This window comes from Mastacembelus armatus, chromosome 8, assembly GCF_900324485.2.
Source record: "Mastacembelus armatus chromosome 8, fMasArm1.2, whole genome shotgun sequence".
Classification (NCBI taxonomy): Eukaryota; Metazoa; Chordata; class Actinopteri; order Synbranchiformes; family Mastacembelidae; genus Mastacembelus; species Mastacembelus armatus.
This window is the reverse complement of record NC_046640.1, coordinates 21,282,941-21,298,498: the sequence shown is the minus strand read 5'-3', so window position 1 is coordinate 21,298,498 and position 15,558 is coordinate 21,282,941. Positions and strand designations below refer to the sequence as shown.

Sequence of the window (15,558 nt, the reverse complement as noted above, 5' to 3'; positions counted from 1 at the left end):
TGAAGGATTTGTACTTCCTGTGGTTTCTTTCGTCATCATGACGCAGCTCTCTGGTCGTAGACTTTTTTTTGATAGAATGGTTATATCATTTAAATCTACACTATAATCTCAAGTGTTGCTCCAATTCAGAAGTTAATGTTTTCACTGACTTTGTTGATGTTGATTTAATATTTTAAAAAAACGATAAAATAATTAGGATGAGTAAGAAGGTAAAGTATAGTGATGTTAGCTTAAAAGTAAATAATATTTATTACCAGTAAAATTTATCACACATGAGGATTTTTTCTTAGATTCAATTAGTATTTTAAATCGTTGCAGACATATAACGAAGACATGTCGTTTATACATACACAATCCGTGATGTTTTAATATGTAGCTGTCGTTTCTATCTAGTCTAGTTCTGCGTCTCTTCTCGATCTACGTACCAGCGCAATCCTCGCGAGACCGAGGCGCCACATAAATCTCGCAGTGATGGCTGCGCCGCCTGATGCGGAGAGTTTGGAGTCTCGGATCAGTGAGTGTTTTAAACTCGGTTTCATCGAGCCCGTGTTGTGTGGAGCGCCGGGCACTAGCTAATAACTGTCCACGAAGGGCAGCGGATCGGGTGGCAGGTGTCCCGGCGCCGAGGGGCTCGGACTCCGCCGTCACCACCAGGATGCTAACGTCGCTCCGGAGCTGCCAGCTGTCAACACGCAGCGCAGCTTGAGGCTCGCGGCTCGGCACATCAACAAGACCGTGGGGCCACATTTTTAGTCCCAGCGGGTTGTTATTGTGGTTAGAGCAAAGCAGTGGGCTCCTGAGAAGGTTCTAGACCGGACGGTGACACAGTGCGACTGCAGACGCTGAGCTAGCTAACGTTACACCCTGTTTGTTGCTCTGCGCGGTGACATGTTGGGGTTTGTTAATGAATTTGAAATCGTGGAGTCACTTAGGAGGCTCTGGGCTTTTCCTGGGTCAGGTCCCGCTTCTTTAAAACTCAACAAGCCCCTTTAAACACTTTGTATGTGAAGCTGGATGTTATTGGAGACACTCAAGGCAGGTTCTGAGTTACCAGGTTAATCTGCACAGGTAGCGAAGGTGTAACAGAGGAGTCAGGTACATTAGAGAGACTTGACTTTCTAATGTGTGTAAATACACTGCATCGGTTTTTAGATAGAAGGACATGGTCACAGGTGAAATCTAGTAAGGAAGATAAACATTTGCTCCAGGATGTAAACTGTCCCAGCCATTGTAATATAAGAATAATAAGTGATAAAGCTCTGGAGAGTAAAATGTCCTGTTCGTTGATGTTTTAGACAGAGCCACAAACCCACTCAACAGAGACACAGACTGGAGCAGCATTCATGCTTTCTGTGACCAGCTGAACAGTGATCTGGAGGGGTAAGGACATTGTGTTTCACTCCTTAATTATTATTATTATTCAGTATTATTATTTGATTGTTGCTGGTTTGGGCTATTTTCTCATTTCTAAACACGGTCCCTGTAAAGATAATACAGACAGAAAAATCATTCATTTCTACAAGTTGTCTGCTCTGACATTTTTAACATTGTGTTTATTTAAAATCCCATGACTTGAGTGCGTTGGTCAGAAGTTGACTATAGATATAGATATTTTGCTCAGCACTGTTTTTAGTACAGTATCTACGCTTGCATTTTCTCACTTGTGCTGCGTGCAGACCTCAGCTGGCCACCAGGCTGCTGGCCCACAAGATCCAGTCTCCGCAGGAGTGGGAGGCAATGCAGGCCCTGCTGGTGAGTTCAGGATCTGTCGTACAGAACTAGCTGCCCAGTAATGAAGTGTCTGCCTTTCAGTGCAAAGCTTTTGTGTTTTTATTTATTTATTTGGTTTGTATTGTGTTTCATCGCCAGGTTCTGGAGACATGTATGAAAAACTGTGGTAAAAGGTTTCACAATGAAGTGGGCAAGTTCCGTTTTCTCAATGAACTCATCAAAGTAGTTTCTCCAAAGGTAAAATGCTTTTTAAATGTGTGTCTACATGTGCATTCTCCTGACAGTTTTTTCTGTGTAAATCACTTTGTTGCTGTGCTCAATCTCCCACTCAGTACCTGGGTTCACGGTCACCAGAGCCAGTAAAAAAGAAGGTTTTGGAGTTGATCTATAGCTGGACCTTGGGGTTACCTGATGAGACCAAGATCTCAGATGCCTATCAGATGCTGAAAAAACAAGGTAAGAGGCTGTCAGCCTTCAGATCAACAGAAGTGACTAACGTCTGCTGTAAGGCCCTAAAAGTGCAGCCCACGTTCACTTTGGAGATTTAGACTGAATTCAGGGCCAAAGCATTTGACTCCTGTGTCGTTCTGTGTTTGTAAATCAGGTATTATTAAACAAGACCCAGAACTGCCCCCTGACAAACTACTGAACCTTCCTCCACCCAGACCTAAGAATGCCATTTTTGAGGATGAGGAGAAGTCAAAAGTAAGAACTGCTAAATGAAAGTAATCAGTGATTTGAAAATATCTGGCCTGAGCTGGTTTCTTATCCAGTGTTTTGGTTGAGATCGTGCTTCCTAAAACCTGTTCACCACTGAACTCTGGCTGTCTGCTGTCAGATGCTGTCTCGCCTGTTGAATAGCTCACACCCTGAGGACTTAAAAGCCGCCAACAAACTCATCAAGGAAATGGTCCAGGAGGTAACGCTCTTACTTCTCCTTCCTACTCCTGAATTGCACCTTTCTGTTATACATTGACTGCAGCGCCACTTTCTTGTGCTGCAGATTTCTCAGTCTTGTGTGTGTGACTTTAAAGAAAGGAGTTAGATATCACTGTGCTGCACTGAATGAGGAAATGGGTTGGTTGCCCTGGGGAGTTTTGTGTGTCGCTGGGAGAGTGATTCAGCAGGAGTTCAGACTACACTTGTCCTGATTTAAGGTGTAATATGAGCTGCATTCTGCTCTCAACCAGACTTTAATACTGACTTCTCCTGGGTCTTACTCCACATCTGCCTTCACACCCTGAGCTGTGTTTTTGTGTTTTCAATGAGCCCATAGCTTTTCATCATTGAACACATATTTAGGGTGGCACCTGCTACACGTGCTGTTTGTGAATTAGTCTCCTCTCTGCAGGATCAGAGGCGAGCGGAGAAGGTGTCAAAACGGGTGAACACTATTCAGGAGGTAAATGAGAGCGTCACCCTGCTGACTCAGCTTCTGCAGGACTACGACAGCACTGCCAGCAACCACAGCAATGCTGAGCTCATACAGGTGAATTAGAAGACAGGGAGATCAGTGGATACACACGTAACCTGAGCTGTGAATTATATATAAACCAGTGTTTAATGGTGTGTGTGTGTGTGTGTGGTCAGGACTTGTACCAGCGCTGCGAGAAAATGAGACCTACACTGTTCAGACTGGCCAGTGACACAGAGGACAACGACGAGGCTCTGGGTCAGTGCTGGTTTCATTCATGGTTTAATAGTTAAGGTGGAACGATCTTGTTTATTTGCTGCTCTATTTTATAGCCGTCCTCCAGTTTAAGAACAGACATTTGCCTTGACAGACAACACTAAAAAGAATAAGGAGCATTTTCTCACGTGTTTCCACAGCCGAGATCCTTCAGGCCAACGACAGCCTGACTCAAGTCATCAACCTGTACAAACAGCAGGTGAAGGGGGAGATAGTTAATGGCAACAACACATCAAACACACAGAAACATACAGGTGGGTGAAACATGGAGTGCACAACAACATGGGCAGTGCTTGGCAGAACGGGCACAAGACAGTTTAAAGCTGAAACATGTATACAATCAGATTTTACCCAGTTTGTAATGAATCTGTCTCTTGCAGCCCTGCTGGACCTGTCAGGATTGGACACATCACCCCAGTCACCTCCATCCTTCCCGGAGTTTCCCACTCCGACAGACAGCCTTAATGCCCCCTCACAGGAGACGGGGATCAGCCTCCTCGATGACGAGCTCATGTCACTCGGTAACAGCATGTCAGACCCCACGCAAGTGTTTAACCCTTCCAGGTCAGCCAGTTAGGAAATTAGATGTTTGTAGGAGATTGGTTAGAATTTGTGGATTTTTTTATTTTTTTTTTTGGGACAAATTTAAACCACAATCCAGGTATGAAATGAGTAAAAGCCTGAAAAACATTATTTTAGTCTTAAATAACTTTGTGCATTCCACAGGTTTAAGTGAAGGAACACACACCTCCAACCCTCCCTCACAGCCAGAGGACTCCACAGCTTGGGACTCTTTCCAGGTGAGGGGTTGCAGGTTGCATTCATCGTTAAAGCCGTGACAGTCCGCTGACAAATGTGTCAACATTCCAACCTGTTCAACCTGTTTGGAAATCCAAATAAAACTGAGACATCTCTTCTAAGTCTCCTGCTCATTTTCTGCTCCCAGTCCTCTGAAAGTATAGACGCAGACACCCCAGCAGCACCCAGTCTCCTCCTGAGTCCAGACCCACCCTCCCACTCTCAGCCCCTTTCATCTGGCTCCACCCCTGGGAACTCAGCATTGGATGAGCTGGACCTGCTGGGGAAGACACTGCTGCAGCAGTCCCTGCCTCCAGAGGGTCTGCAGGTCAAATGGTATGTAACTTGCGCTGCTCTAATCCATCAAATTTCAGCTAAACCTGTGGGAAACAGCTTTAGGATGACACTAATATTTTATAGGTGCTGGTTAGAGATGCTACATTTGTGCAGTAACGGCATAAAATATTTCTGCGGTCTAATAACACTGCCTGATTAGTGCCAGTTCTAATTGTTAGAGGAAATCATGTGCAAAGCGTCTGGTCCTGGTAAAGGAGATTTTTGAATTTGATATCTTGATTGATCGATTGATACTTTATTCATCCCCCATGGGGGAAATTCTATTCTTTTACCTTTTAGTAGCATGAACAGTGCAAACAGGAACATTTGCCTTAATCTTCGTTAAATTTGACCTGTTAAAGTAGAAAACATCTACATCTCTCTGCTTTTAGGGACAAACAGCAGTCCAAACCCACTCTGAGAGATCTCCAGACCAAGACTGGCACCAACATCACCCCAAATCCCATCCCAGCCTTTGCCCCTGAGCATCCTCCACCTGCCCTCAACTCTCTGCCCAGCCTTGGAGCTACGTTGCTGGATATGTCCCCAACTCAAACACCATCTGGTAGAATCAGCCTGACTGATGTTTTTGTACCGCTAGAATCCATTAAGCCCAGTAAGTGAACTTAAATCACTTGATGGTTTTATGCCCACCTGAACACGTGGCTGTAAAGACAGTAAATCCCGTCTTTTTTCTGCAGGTAGTCTGTTACCTGTGACTGTGTTTGATGGACACAGTCTACGAGTTCTTTTTCACTTTGCCCGTGACTCACCTCCTTCTCGTCCTGATGTGCTGGTGGTGATCATCTCCATGCTGTCCTCCGCTCCCGTCCCCGTCACCAACATAATCTTCCAGATTACTGCTCCACAGGTCAGCACTGACAAAGTTCGAGGCCTTTAGAAACACTAGATTTAGGGTTCATCTGGTGAAGACGTTATTACAAAGCTTTGTTTTCATTTGTCAACTGCAGTCGATGGCAGTGAAGCTGCAGCCCCCGTCAGGAACAGAGCTCCCCGCTTTCAACCCCATCCTTCCTCCCGCTGCTGTCACACAGATCCTGCTGCTGGCAAACCCAAACAAGGTGGGTCAAAATGTTAATGTTCTGGCACAGTGTTAATTTACTTTTTACTATTAGACTGTTCTTGGTATTAGTCAACCAACACCCTCAGCAAGAAGTGGAACAAAACAATCCCTTAAAAAACAGGCTGCCCTGCAAATTTCTCACTTTGTTCTTTGCAGAACTTTAACCTACAACCTCAACACTAACTACTATTAAAATCAGTGGCAAAACCAAATAGAACAAATCAAATGACATGAAATTTAAAATAATTAAGGGGAAAAGAGAAACGCCACTTTGTTAGTAACCGAGCTCAGGTATCAGAAACGACAGACTATGACTATTGTTAGTCTCTTGAGAATTTCTAACTTGTTCTGTGGATGTTTAACCACCTCCATCCACGCCTCTTATGTGTGTGTGTTTCAGGAGAAGGTGCAGCTGCAGTACACATTAACCTTCACCATGGGAGAACAGGAGCACAGTGAGAGCGGCAGTCTAGAACAGTTCCCTCCTCCGGAGACGTGGGGGAATCTATAGCATTTAAACACAACTCCAGCCTGACAGACTCTGCTTTCCTCCTAAAACTCAACACTTTGCATAAGCCTGTTTTTCCTTTGTAATCACATTGTAGTTTTTCGATTGTCATTGTTTTCCTCCGATTACACTCAAGTTCACTCAGTGTAACGTGTGTTTGCTTTGCGTTAAGTCGTGTGTCTCGGTCTAGTCTGGGTCTAGTCTGCTGTATGTGGCTGATTCCCCAAAGCTGTTTTGTCATCTTGTTTTTACCAGACACTGCCATGATGGAAGAAAACCTCAACTGTCTGCATACGTGCTAGTTAATGTGCTTGGTTTTTGTTTTCCCCCCACCTAGAGCACAAAGACAATTCCAATCCACTAACTGTGTTTTCCTGCACCTCTACATGCTTGATGCTTGTAAAATCCATCAGGAGAGAAAGGACATCAGCATCACACAGGCACAGCTCATCCTTGTCTGGAGAACAGAAGCTGTAACTTCAACTTTCTGTGGTAAACATCACGTTTGTTAGCGAGTCCACTTTCTGATTTACACAGAGAATTTCTTAGTCCTCTTTCCCTCATCTTGTCAACACCAGAGTTGTGTATTATCTGCCATATGTGCCTATTTTGCAATTCTAACATTTCAATTGTAGTGCATTTTGACATCTGTTACATGTAATATTAGGCTTGAGATACAGATCAGCCACATTGTAACTTTAAATTCTTAATTCTTAATATATATTTAAATTTTCAGTAGGCTGTTAGGACAAATCTTTCTTTTGGGTGTGATTTTAAATCAATATTTTAGCTATTGTTGGGTGAAAGTGAATATCAGAAATCGTAGCATATGCAAACAGAGCTGCACCCAGGTGCTGTAAGCATAGCATCTGTCTCTGAAATTTATTTCTACAGTCTGCGATGCATGTCAGCCACTTCCTCCTCTCCACAGGCTCAATCACATTCCACTGTACTAATCTCCAATACAACTGCTTTGTACTGTAAATACCAATGATGGCAGTTCTGTTATGTACATTTGACTTGTGCAACGTGAAAGAGCATAACACTGGTAAAATATTCCAAATGGGTAATAAAGTGTGTTCTTGGTGACCTGAGTTTATTTGTGCTGTGGAGTTGTTGCTCCATCATATACAACACACGAAGCTTCTACCCACCTTCACAGCTTTGTGTCAAGGATGTAGGAGTGCACAGCGATACACTGAAGAACTTTATTAAACATGAAAAAACTGTAAAAACAGACTTACTGTTGGCTAGGAAAATCTCAGTCATCACTGCTGCAAAACTTCACTGTACCAGTGATTAGCTGAACAAGGGAACTCATGGAGATTCATTTGGAAACGTGAAAGAAGCTCATTTACATGCATATGACTAATTGGTTCTATGGCTACACGAAGCCCCTGCAGACTACCTTTAAACTAGGCTTACATTAATATCTATGTCATGAAATCAAGAGAAGGTTCAAAGATAAACAGAAAAGCACATCATGGACAATAGTACATTTTAACTCTAACTATTTTCCTCAAGACAGATCCAGGAAATCAGCATGTTTTCTTCAATTATTCTAACCAATCTACAAAGAAACTTTGAACCTTAAACAGAAACGAGTCTATTTGCTAATGTTAACTTCAGCTCCTACATTTGACACACCAAAAGGAAAACTCACTCTACAAATCATCTATAGCAGCTCACATTGAGGAACATAGTACAAAAACGTCATGTGCACAAACTGATTTTTCTTTCAAGACAAACTTAATGAGCTTAATCGGCTGAGCTTCTGTCAAACTAAGTAAGAACGCTGATTAACTTGACAGTCAAAACCAACAAGAGCTGCCCACAAACTAGAACCAGGGCCTGAATGTTTTAAAACTGCAAAGACACTGAAGTAATAAACACAGTTCCAGACATGTTGCAGCCCAAACTAGCTTATAACTGGAATGTTGATGGTCAACCGCCAAGGACTAAATCCTGCAACAGATCAACACGGTGCTGATTTTGACTGTGTAAATGGGTACAGTTTGTGTTGTGCTGTGTGTAACTGCAGTGTCAGAACATTACTTTCTGCTTGCTGGAGGAGGTGGGGGTGGTGGAGGAGGAGCAAACTGGAATGGCGAGTGCCCCATCAGGCCCATCATCGGCTGGGGAGGGTTGAACTGCTGGGCCATCAGAGGCTGTGGAGCTGATGTAGGAAGAGGGGCCTGCCCCACTCCACCTCCTGCTGACCCAGAGCCGCTCCTGGAGCTGTTGTACTGGCCACTGCTGTTGTTATTCTGGTACTGGTCGTACGAGTTGGAGCTGGAGTTGTAGCTGCGTCCCCCGTCCCGGTTACTATGATCTCTGTAGGAGGAGGAAGAGGAGGAGGAGCGGTCCCCCTCCCGGCTGCTTCCTCCACGGCTATCTCGGCCGTAGTTGCTACTGCCGCGGCTGTCCTTGGAGCCGCCGCCCCCTCCCACAGAACGCATTCGCCGATCACACTCGTCCTGGTACATCAGGTTGGGATTGTTGGAACTGGAGCTGTTGCGGAAACGAGGGCGGCCGCCTGGAAATGAAAAGAGAGAGTGGAAAAACCGAAACAGGCAAACTTTCATCAACCTGCTGGCTGACTCCGAGGAGGAACTGTTTGTTTTGGGGATAAGACTGTAGCTCCTTTCACACATAGTCAGGGGCATTTTATGTTAGTCTAAGGTGTTTTATCCCAGCTTTCTCTATGGACATTAGGACAAATGCTAGATTATACCTCTGCCAAGTCAAAACTGACTCCTCAGCAAAAAAAGGATTTATAGACTTTACAGTAACCAGCAGGAAGTGTCTCTTACCTCCACCTCCTCCCCGTCCAGTGTCAACCAGTTGCAGCAGTTTGGGATTTATGGCCTGTCGGGCCTCCTCCAGCACCCGGATCAGCTCACGGGCCTGGCGGAGGTTCCCCGGAGTGAAGAAGGTGTAAGCAGTGCCTTTGTTAGTGCTGCGGGCCGTACGGCCGATACGATGGATGTAGTCCTCAGATGAGCTGGGATAGTCGTAGTTGATGACGAACTTGACATCCTCCACATCTGGACATTACAGGCAGCAGCAGGATTGATAAGGGACGGTGTGATGGGACCAGTTCACAGGGATGGAAAAGACAAAAACAAGTCAGAAGAAAACTGACACTGGTTGAAAAATGAATCAATTTCCTCCAAGATTTGAAGTTTTGTGCTTTTTGAAAATGGAAACAGACAATACCTGCAAGACACCCATCAGCCTCTCAAAGCATCACTTACCTCTCAAATGATCTATTTGCATCATACACCATTAGAAAATTATTGTACTTACCATACCAATTACAAAATGGGCCTTAATAAACGTTTATGATAATAAAGTGTTTGCACACATGCAAATAGGTTACATGCAGCCAAAAGTACAGATCTCATTAAGCGACAGAAGATTTACAGTGGCTTGATGAAGATTTTGGACAATATTAAATGAAATTTAAGGCAAGTGAGCCTAAAATTAGACTTTACAGGTGATCCTTGGATTGCTCATTAATGGTATAAGACTTAACTGAAAAAGTTCATTTCTTTTAGGAAGAAAATCCATTCAAAACAAATTAAGAGGTCTGTTTCTCATTACAGCTAACAAAGGGCTCAGAAAACACTGCTGGTTACAGGAAAAAAGTCTGGTTTTGGAAGCACAATGATGAAGGCTGGCGGAGGAGAAACAGGGAAGGGAGGTTGAGGTACAGTACTTACCCTGTATCAGAGATTTAGGGATGGCTTATAAAGTTACCCCTCTGTCCCCCTACCCGTCACCAGTCCTGGGAGGTCTGCAGGGGTAGGAGGAGAGTGCACAGGACAAAAGCAGTCCCTTCTCCCACCTCGCCACTCCTCCACAACACTCCCAAAGCTGGAAACTGTCTGGACCAGTGCTCCAGCTGGACTGTGCTGGGATGTGGTTTTACTCTAGTCTTATCTGTGCCTCTTCGTGTCCCCCAGCCTTTTACTGACCTGGAGACAGTGCTGCTGGGTACTGCTGGTACGCAGTTTCTAGTACAAGGTGAAGGGTGAAAAAAATGTTAATGGACTTTTGCACCTAAACATCAAGGATATTAAGTCCTTGAGAGAATAATCCTCACTCGCTGTGACAAATCATTTCTTATCAAGAGGTGGGGCAGTGGAGTGGCTGGTTCCAAAAGCCTACCAAGTCACTACCAATGGCAGTGAGATCATAGAGCCCAGCATTTCAAGTTTAGTAACAAGAAACAGACACTAAGCAGAGGACGTGTAGACATTTCTGCAGATTTGATAGAAGGCTCTGCAGGGAATTTGAGTCCTGGCAGTTTGTGCTTGTCCTTTTTGAGGGATTTGGCAATTCATTAGAGCTGGTGGGTTATTTACAGACTGGACTGGTGGTCTGATTCAATGCATACAAAGAAAAATGGCCTGTGTGTTAAAGGTAGGGGCATGTGCTGGGTTTGGGGATACGGGACAAAAAGGACGGGCCAGAAATGGTTTGAAAGAAAATAACAAGAGACAGATTATGAGGGTCAAGGGAAAGGGTGATGGAAAGAGGGAGAGGAAAGAGATGAATGAGAGAAAGAAAGAACCCAGGAAACAAGCAAAAAAGAGAGAAAGGCTGACTAAGAGGAAAAAGAGAGAGGTGAAGTATGAGAGAGGCAGAAAAAATGAGTGAAAGGTAGGACAGAAAGAAGAAGTAGTGAAAGGGAGGAAAATCGAGTATAGAGAGGTGGCTCCTCCAGGCCAGGACTCCTGCCAGCCAGGACCAGACATGACGTCCGCAGAGGGAGAGGCCGGCCGGCACAGCCAGTGGTGGGGGGCGTCAGGGGCTGGCATCAAGGGGCAGTTCAGAGGGGCATCTCCAGAATAGCCATCCATGCCTGGCTTTGGATGATTTCCACCCTGACTTCCTGGCAGTCGTCTTTCTCTTCTTGTATTGAACCACTACATCTCAGTTGCACAAAACCTAGGTATCATCTACAAAAGTGTGTATTATTTATTGGACTGATTTGGATAAAAATTTTGTTGTCAAACGTTTGGCACTAGGAATGGAAACGTTATCTCTTCAGGGAGTGTGAAAGAACACTCTGAATCCATATCCCATCAGAATTAATACAGAGAAACTGAGAAGTTGTCAAAAGTCTCTGGGTGAATCTGATTACATCGAATCAGGAAAGAGTGTGGTCCGTCACTGGTGATAGCATGGTAGAGGCGAGCCCACCCTCCTCCACACCCCCTCTTCGCCCTCTCACCTGACAGCCGCCCCCAACCCTAGGATCAAATTTGGAAGCCCCCCATCGCCAGTGTCCTGGAAGGGGGGAGAGTTTTGTTTGTGGGCTCTGTTCTAGGTTTTCTGCGGAGATGGCTGTATCTGGGACTGATTAATCAGGCCGTCTCTCTCCCCAAGTCAGCTTTCGATTTGTCATGCCTAGGTCCGGCTGCAGGCTCCCAAGGGCCTGTGTGCTTCTAGTTGCCGGAAGAGAGACTTGAAAACAAAACAAAACAACAAACAAAATGAAAAGAAAACAAATGAACACAGAATTAGGTTAAAGGTTGATTGCCATCCTGTAAGGGGCAGCTTCACTAGCCTCACCCCTTACATGTTCATACTTCATTCAACATCATTCCTATGGTCAGTTTCTCTGTGTTATTCAATGGAGCAAAGTGGCTTAAATCTTCACAGGAAACTTTGCTTCAAATATGATGTACTTCTTAGATACACACTTTATCTGAGAAGCATCATATACTCTCTGAAAGACAAGCAAATCCTCATGTGTTTGTGTTGACTTTTAATTATACATCCGCTGTAAAAACAAAACAAAACAAAACAAAATAGTTTAAAGCCTGATTGTTATAGTGACCACGGTTCATAGTACTCTACATATGAAACAACTGAATCTTTTTGTATTTGTACATTATCAGTGTGTGATTATACTAAGGACATGATCTACTTTGCACTTGAACACACAGGACATACCCAAACCACGCGAGGCCACATCAGTAGCGATTAGGATGGGAGCTTTGCCGCTACGAAACTCTGCAGCACAAGACAAAGATGATCAAGAGCTGAAAGTGGAACAGTACTAATAATAATACTAGTAATCTTTATTTATAGAGCATTGTTCTAAACTTGTGTTATAAAGTGTTTTACAAGAGCATAAGACACAGTAATTAAAATAAAAAACCATCAATACATATAAATCACCAATGTCTTACCCGATAACACCCAGTCTCTCTCTGGTTGGCTCTTGTCACCATGAATACACATTGCTGGCCACCTAGAAGAACAACCAGCCTATTGTCAGATATGACCATGTAGTTTTAACCACTTAATATCACTGTGGCTTTTAGTTTCCACCATCAGCCCTCTCCCACAGAGCCCTAAGTCAGCTACAGGACACAAACAGAGTCATCCATCATAAAAACCCTAATAAAGCTGCTACACGGACTCACCCGTCACGTCTCATCCTGCGTGTGAGGTCATCACACCGTTTCTTTGTCTCCACGAAGATGATGGTCTTGTTCTCTTTCTCAGCCATAATTTCCTCCATCAGCTGGATCAATCTGAAGAAAGAAAAAATAAGTAACAGATACACAATGAGGAGAAGGACAGAAATCAACAGAAAAAGAGCAAGATGTGAAACGACTAAAGCAATAAATATTACTAAAGAAGAGGGCCCTAAAAATAACAAACCAGACAAACTGTAAAAAACCAGAGAAGGAACAGATAAGTGACCAGCCTCTTACTTGTGGTCCTTTTCATTTTCCATACAGACATCAACTATCTGAAGGATGTTATGGTTGGCGCTGAGCTCTAGTGCTCCAACATTAATTTGGACGTAGTCTTTCAGGAAGTCCTCTGCCAGCTGACGGACCTCTTTAGGCCAGGTAGCACTCCACATAAGAGTCTGTCTGTCCGGCTGGGAAAGAACATACCAAACAAACAAGTAACAGATGCTTAAGTACTGCTTCATTTAATCAAATCATACAAAATAACATTAGTCACCAAAAACAGGATTTTATCACTACTATTCTATAAAAAGCATTTAAAAGAGTCCATTTATTAGCTTTACCCTGATCTGGTCCACTATTTTGCGAATCTGAGGTTCAAAACCCATATCCAGCATGCGGTCAGCTTCATCTAGAACTAAGTACGTGCAGCGCCGCAGGTTGGTCTTTCCAGCTTCAAGGAAGTCAATCAGACGACCCGGTGTGGCAATGCAGATCTCAACACCTAGGAGACAAACCTGTCTCAGTCTTCAAATGTAGACTAATCCAGGGTAGATTTAGTGTGACATAATGCATTTAACCTGACTAACTTTAAAAATCAGTTATGCAAAATAAAACTACATTAGCAATAAGACAAAAAGTAAATACTTCTGACCTCTCTCCAGGTCACGAATCTGAGGTCCCTTGGGAGCACCCCCATACACACAAGTACTTTTAATGCGAGATGATTTTCCATAGTCGTACGCCACCTGCTGGACCTGTTGCGCCAGCTCTCTTGTGGGGGCCAAAACCAAGCACTGCAAATCAAACACACAATTCCATAACAATCCACTTCAAATTATGTTACACACTTTCATTTGTGTAAGATAGGTCTAATAACATTCTTTTAAACTCTGCTCCCAAAACAGTGATGACTGTATTTTCTTTCTCTCCACATACAATTGGTCCATCTCCACGCTCCAGGTAGGGCTGATGGTTAATGTGCACAATTGCAGGCAGAAGATACTATAGACAGACAAAAGGGGAGAATTCAGTTGATTTTGCCAGTATGTTATGTATATGTATAAATATTTGCAAGTACATGTAAAGGATGTATCTCACCGATAAGGTCTTTCCAGAGCCAGTCTGAGCAATGCCCACCATGTCTCTCCCACTGAGGGCCAGAGGGAAACCTTGTGCCTGAATGGCTGTGGGCTCTTTGAAGTTCTGCTGCATCAGTACATCCATTACATATTCTAGATAGAGAGGCAGGAAAAACATCCTCTGGTTATTTGCGTTAGCAGAAACAGATTGAGTGGAGCTGGCAGCGTAAATAGTTCCACAGTTGTTTGTGTGCATGTTTATGAGTCCATGGGCTTACGAGGAAACTGTGCCTGATGAAAGCTGGTGACAGGCTTTGGGCAGCCTGAGCCACGAACAGTAATTTCCTTCTTCCTGCGATACTCGTCAACGTCATACTGACAACACAACACAACACACAAGTGTATGAAACCAAACAACATTTTTTTTTATTCTGTACAATATGATTTTTATATCACTACAGCTTCTTTTCAGGCCCAACTAATACATGACTGTGATACTAAAGGAATACCTGGCTCATTCTCTGCACTTCTGAGTGTTCGCTATAAAAGTTCTTCTCAAATTTGGGAAGTTCATCCAGGTCCCATCTTTTCTTTCGTAAACGGTCCCCGGGGTTCCCAAACTTTTTGCCCGGTGGGGGCCCACCTCTGCTGGACCCGAAACGAGGGCTGCTGTAAAAATGATAAGACACACATTGAATGGCTGCTTTTCCTGCGCTATAATACTATAATACTGATACTTATTTCTGTTCAGTGCGTCAAAACATTTCATCGTGACAGATAACGGTTTGCATTAGCAATAACATGCTAATGGCTGCGTTGAGGACAACGTTAGCTGCTTACCCTCTATCCCGGCCTCGGTCTCTATCTCTGTCTCCGTACGAGCCTCTCATGTTGACAACAGTCCTCCGTGAAAGCTAAAGCAGATATTTATTATCGCGGTTTGAACCTTTTCGTTGCCGTTTCAGGCCTAGCTAGTTTGAAAACAGCTAACAAATACCGTTAATGCGCCTTGTGTTTTAGCCGGATGCTAACGCTAACCCTATCTTACAATGCGGACTAAATAAATGTGTCGTTTTTTCAGAGGCTTTGAAAAAAGTCAAGTATGACAACAAATCGCGTTTTCGCTGCGGTGAATGTAGCAGCACTTGTGCTATCGTACACTTCGCTGACACAACAAAACGTTGTTATTGTTATTGTTAGCTTAGCGCTCAGCCAGCAAGCGGAAGCCTATTCGATTGGCCGGTTGCCGAAGAAGCCCCGCCCCCCAGTTATGATCGACACCCGCCTTTTCGCAGCCAAGCGCCAGGGTTGATTTATTGTACCATTTTTTAGAAAAACATAGCTTTGCCAATATAGATTTTATTGACTGTTTTAAACGTATGAGAAGCTATTAATAACTTACAAATGTGTTAATTCTATATCACATTGAGGGGAGTTTTAAATGTTCAGTCAACCGCTCAGTACATTTAAAATCCCAATAAAACTAATTGTCTGGACAGAAGGTAATACAATATTCAGATCCCTTGTAACAATACAGTAGGTCTAGGTCTCAAATATTAGTACATAAACAGTAGCAATATATTGTGCTTAAAATACAAAACGAATCACAG

General features: G+C 43.7%; 2 protein-coding genes across 2 annotated transcripts; one reads left to right on the top strand and one right to left on the bottom strand.

Moving 5' to 3' along the window:
* Positions 1 to 454: 454 nt before the first annotated feature.
* On the top strand, positions 455 to 7,184 carry LOC113141067 (ADP-ribosylation factor-binding protein GGA1-like). The gene is made up of 17 exons (XM_026325282.2): positions 455 to 514; positions 1,296 to 1,380; positions 1,677 to 1,752; positions 1,870 to 1,968; positions 2,064 to 2,187; positions 2,336 to 2,436; positions 2,570 to 2,650; positions 3,083 to 3,220; positions 3,322 to 3,403; positions 3,562 to 3,675; positions 3,802 to 3,942; positions 4,148 to 4,221; positions 4,368 to 4,555; positions 4,948 to 5,171; positions 5,257 to 5,426; positions 5,527 to 5,637; positions 6,040 to 7,184. The coding sequence occupies exons 1-17, from the start codon at positions 472 to 474 to the stop codon at positions 6,148 to 6,150; spliced, it is 1,962 nt and encodes a 653-aa protein (XP_026181067.1). The 5' UTR covers positions 455 to 471; the 3' UTR covers positions 6,151 to 7,184.
* A 157-nt stretch (positions 7,185 to 7,341) lies between these two features.
* On the bottom strand, positions 7,342 to 15,188 carry LOC113141078 (probable ATP-dependent RNA helicase DDX17). The gene is made up of 13 exons (XM_026325297.1): positions 14,789 to 15,188; positions 14,458 to 14,617; positions 14,227 to 14,323; positions 13,968 to 14,101; positions 13,806 to 13,871; positions 13,522 to 13,663; positions 13,211 to 13,371; positions 12,885 to 13,057; positions 12,591 to 12,701; positions 12,354 to 12,415; positions 12,115 to 12,174; positions 8,961 to 9,194; positions 7,342 to 8,683 (listed from the first exon to the last, which is right to left on the bottom strand). The coding sequence occupies exons 1-13, from the start codon at positions 14,836 to 14,838 to the stop codon at positions 8,199 to 8,201; spliced, it is 1,935 nt and encodes a 644-aa protein (XP_026181082.1). The 5' UTR covers positions 14,839 to 15,188; the 3' UTR covers positions 7,342 to 8,198.
* Between the last annotated feature and the right edge of the window lie 370 nt (positions 15,189 to 15,558).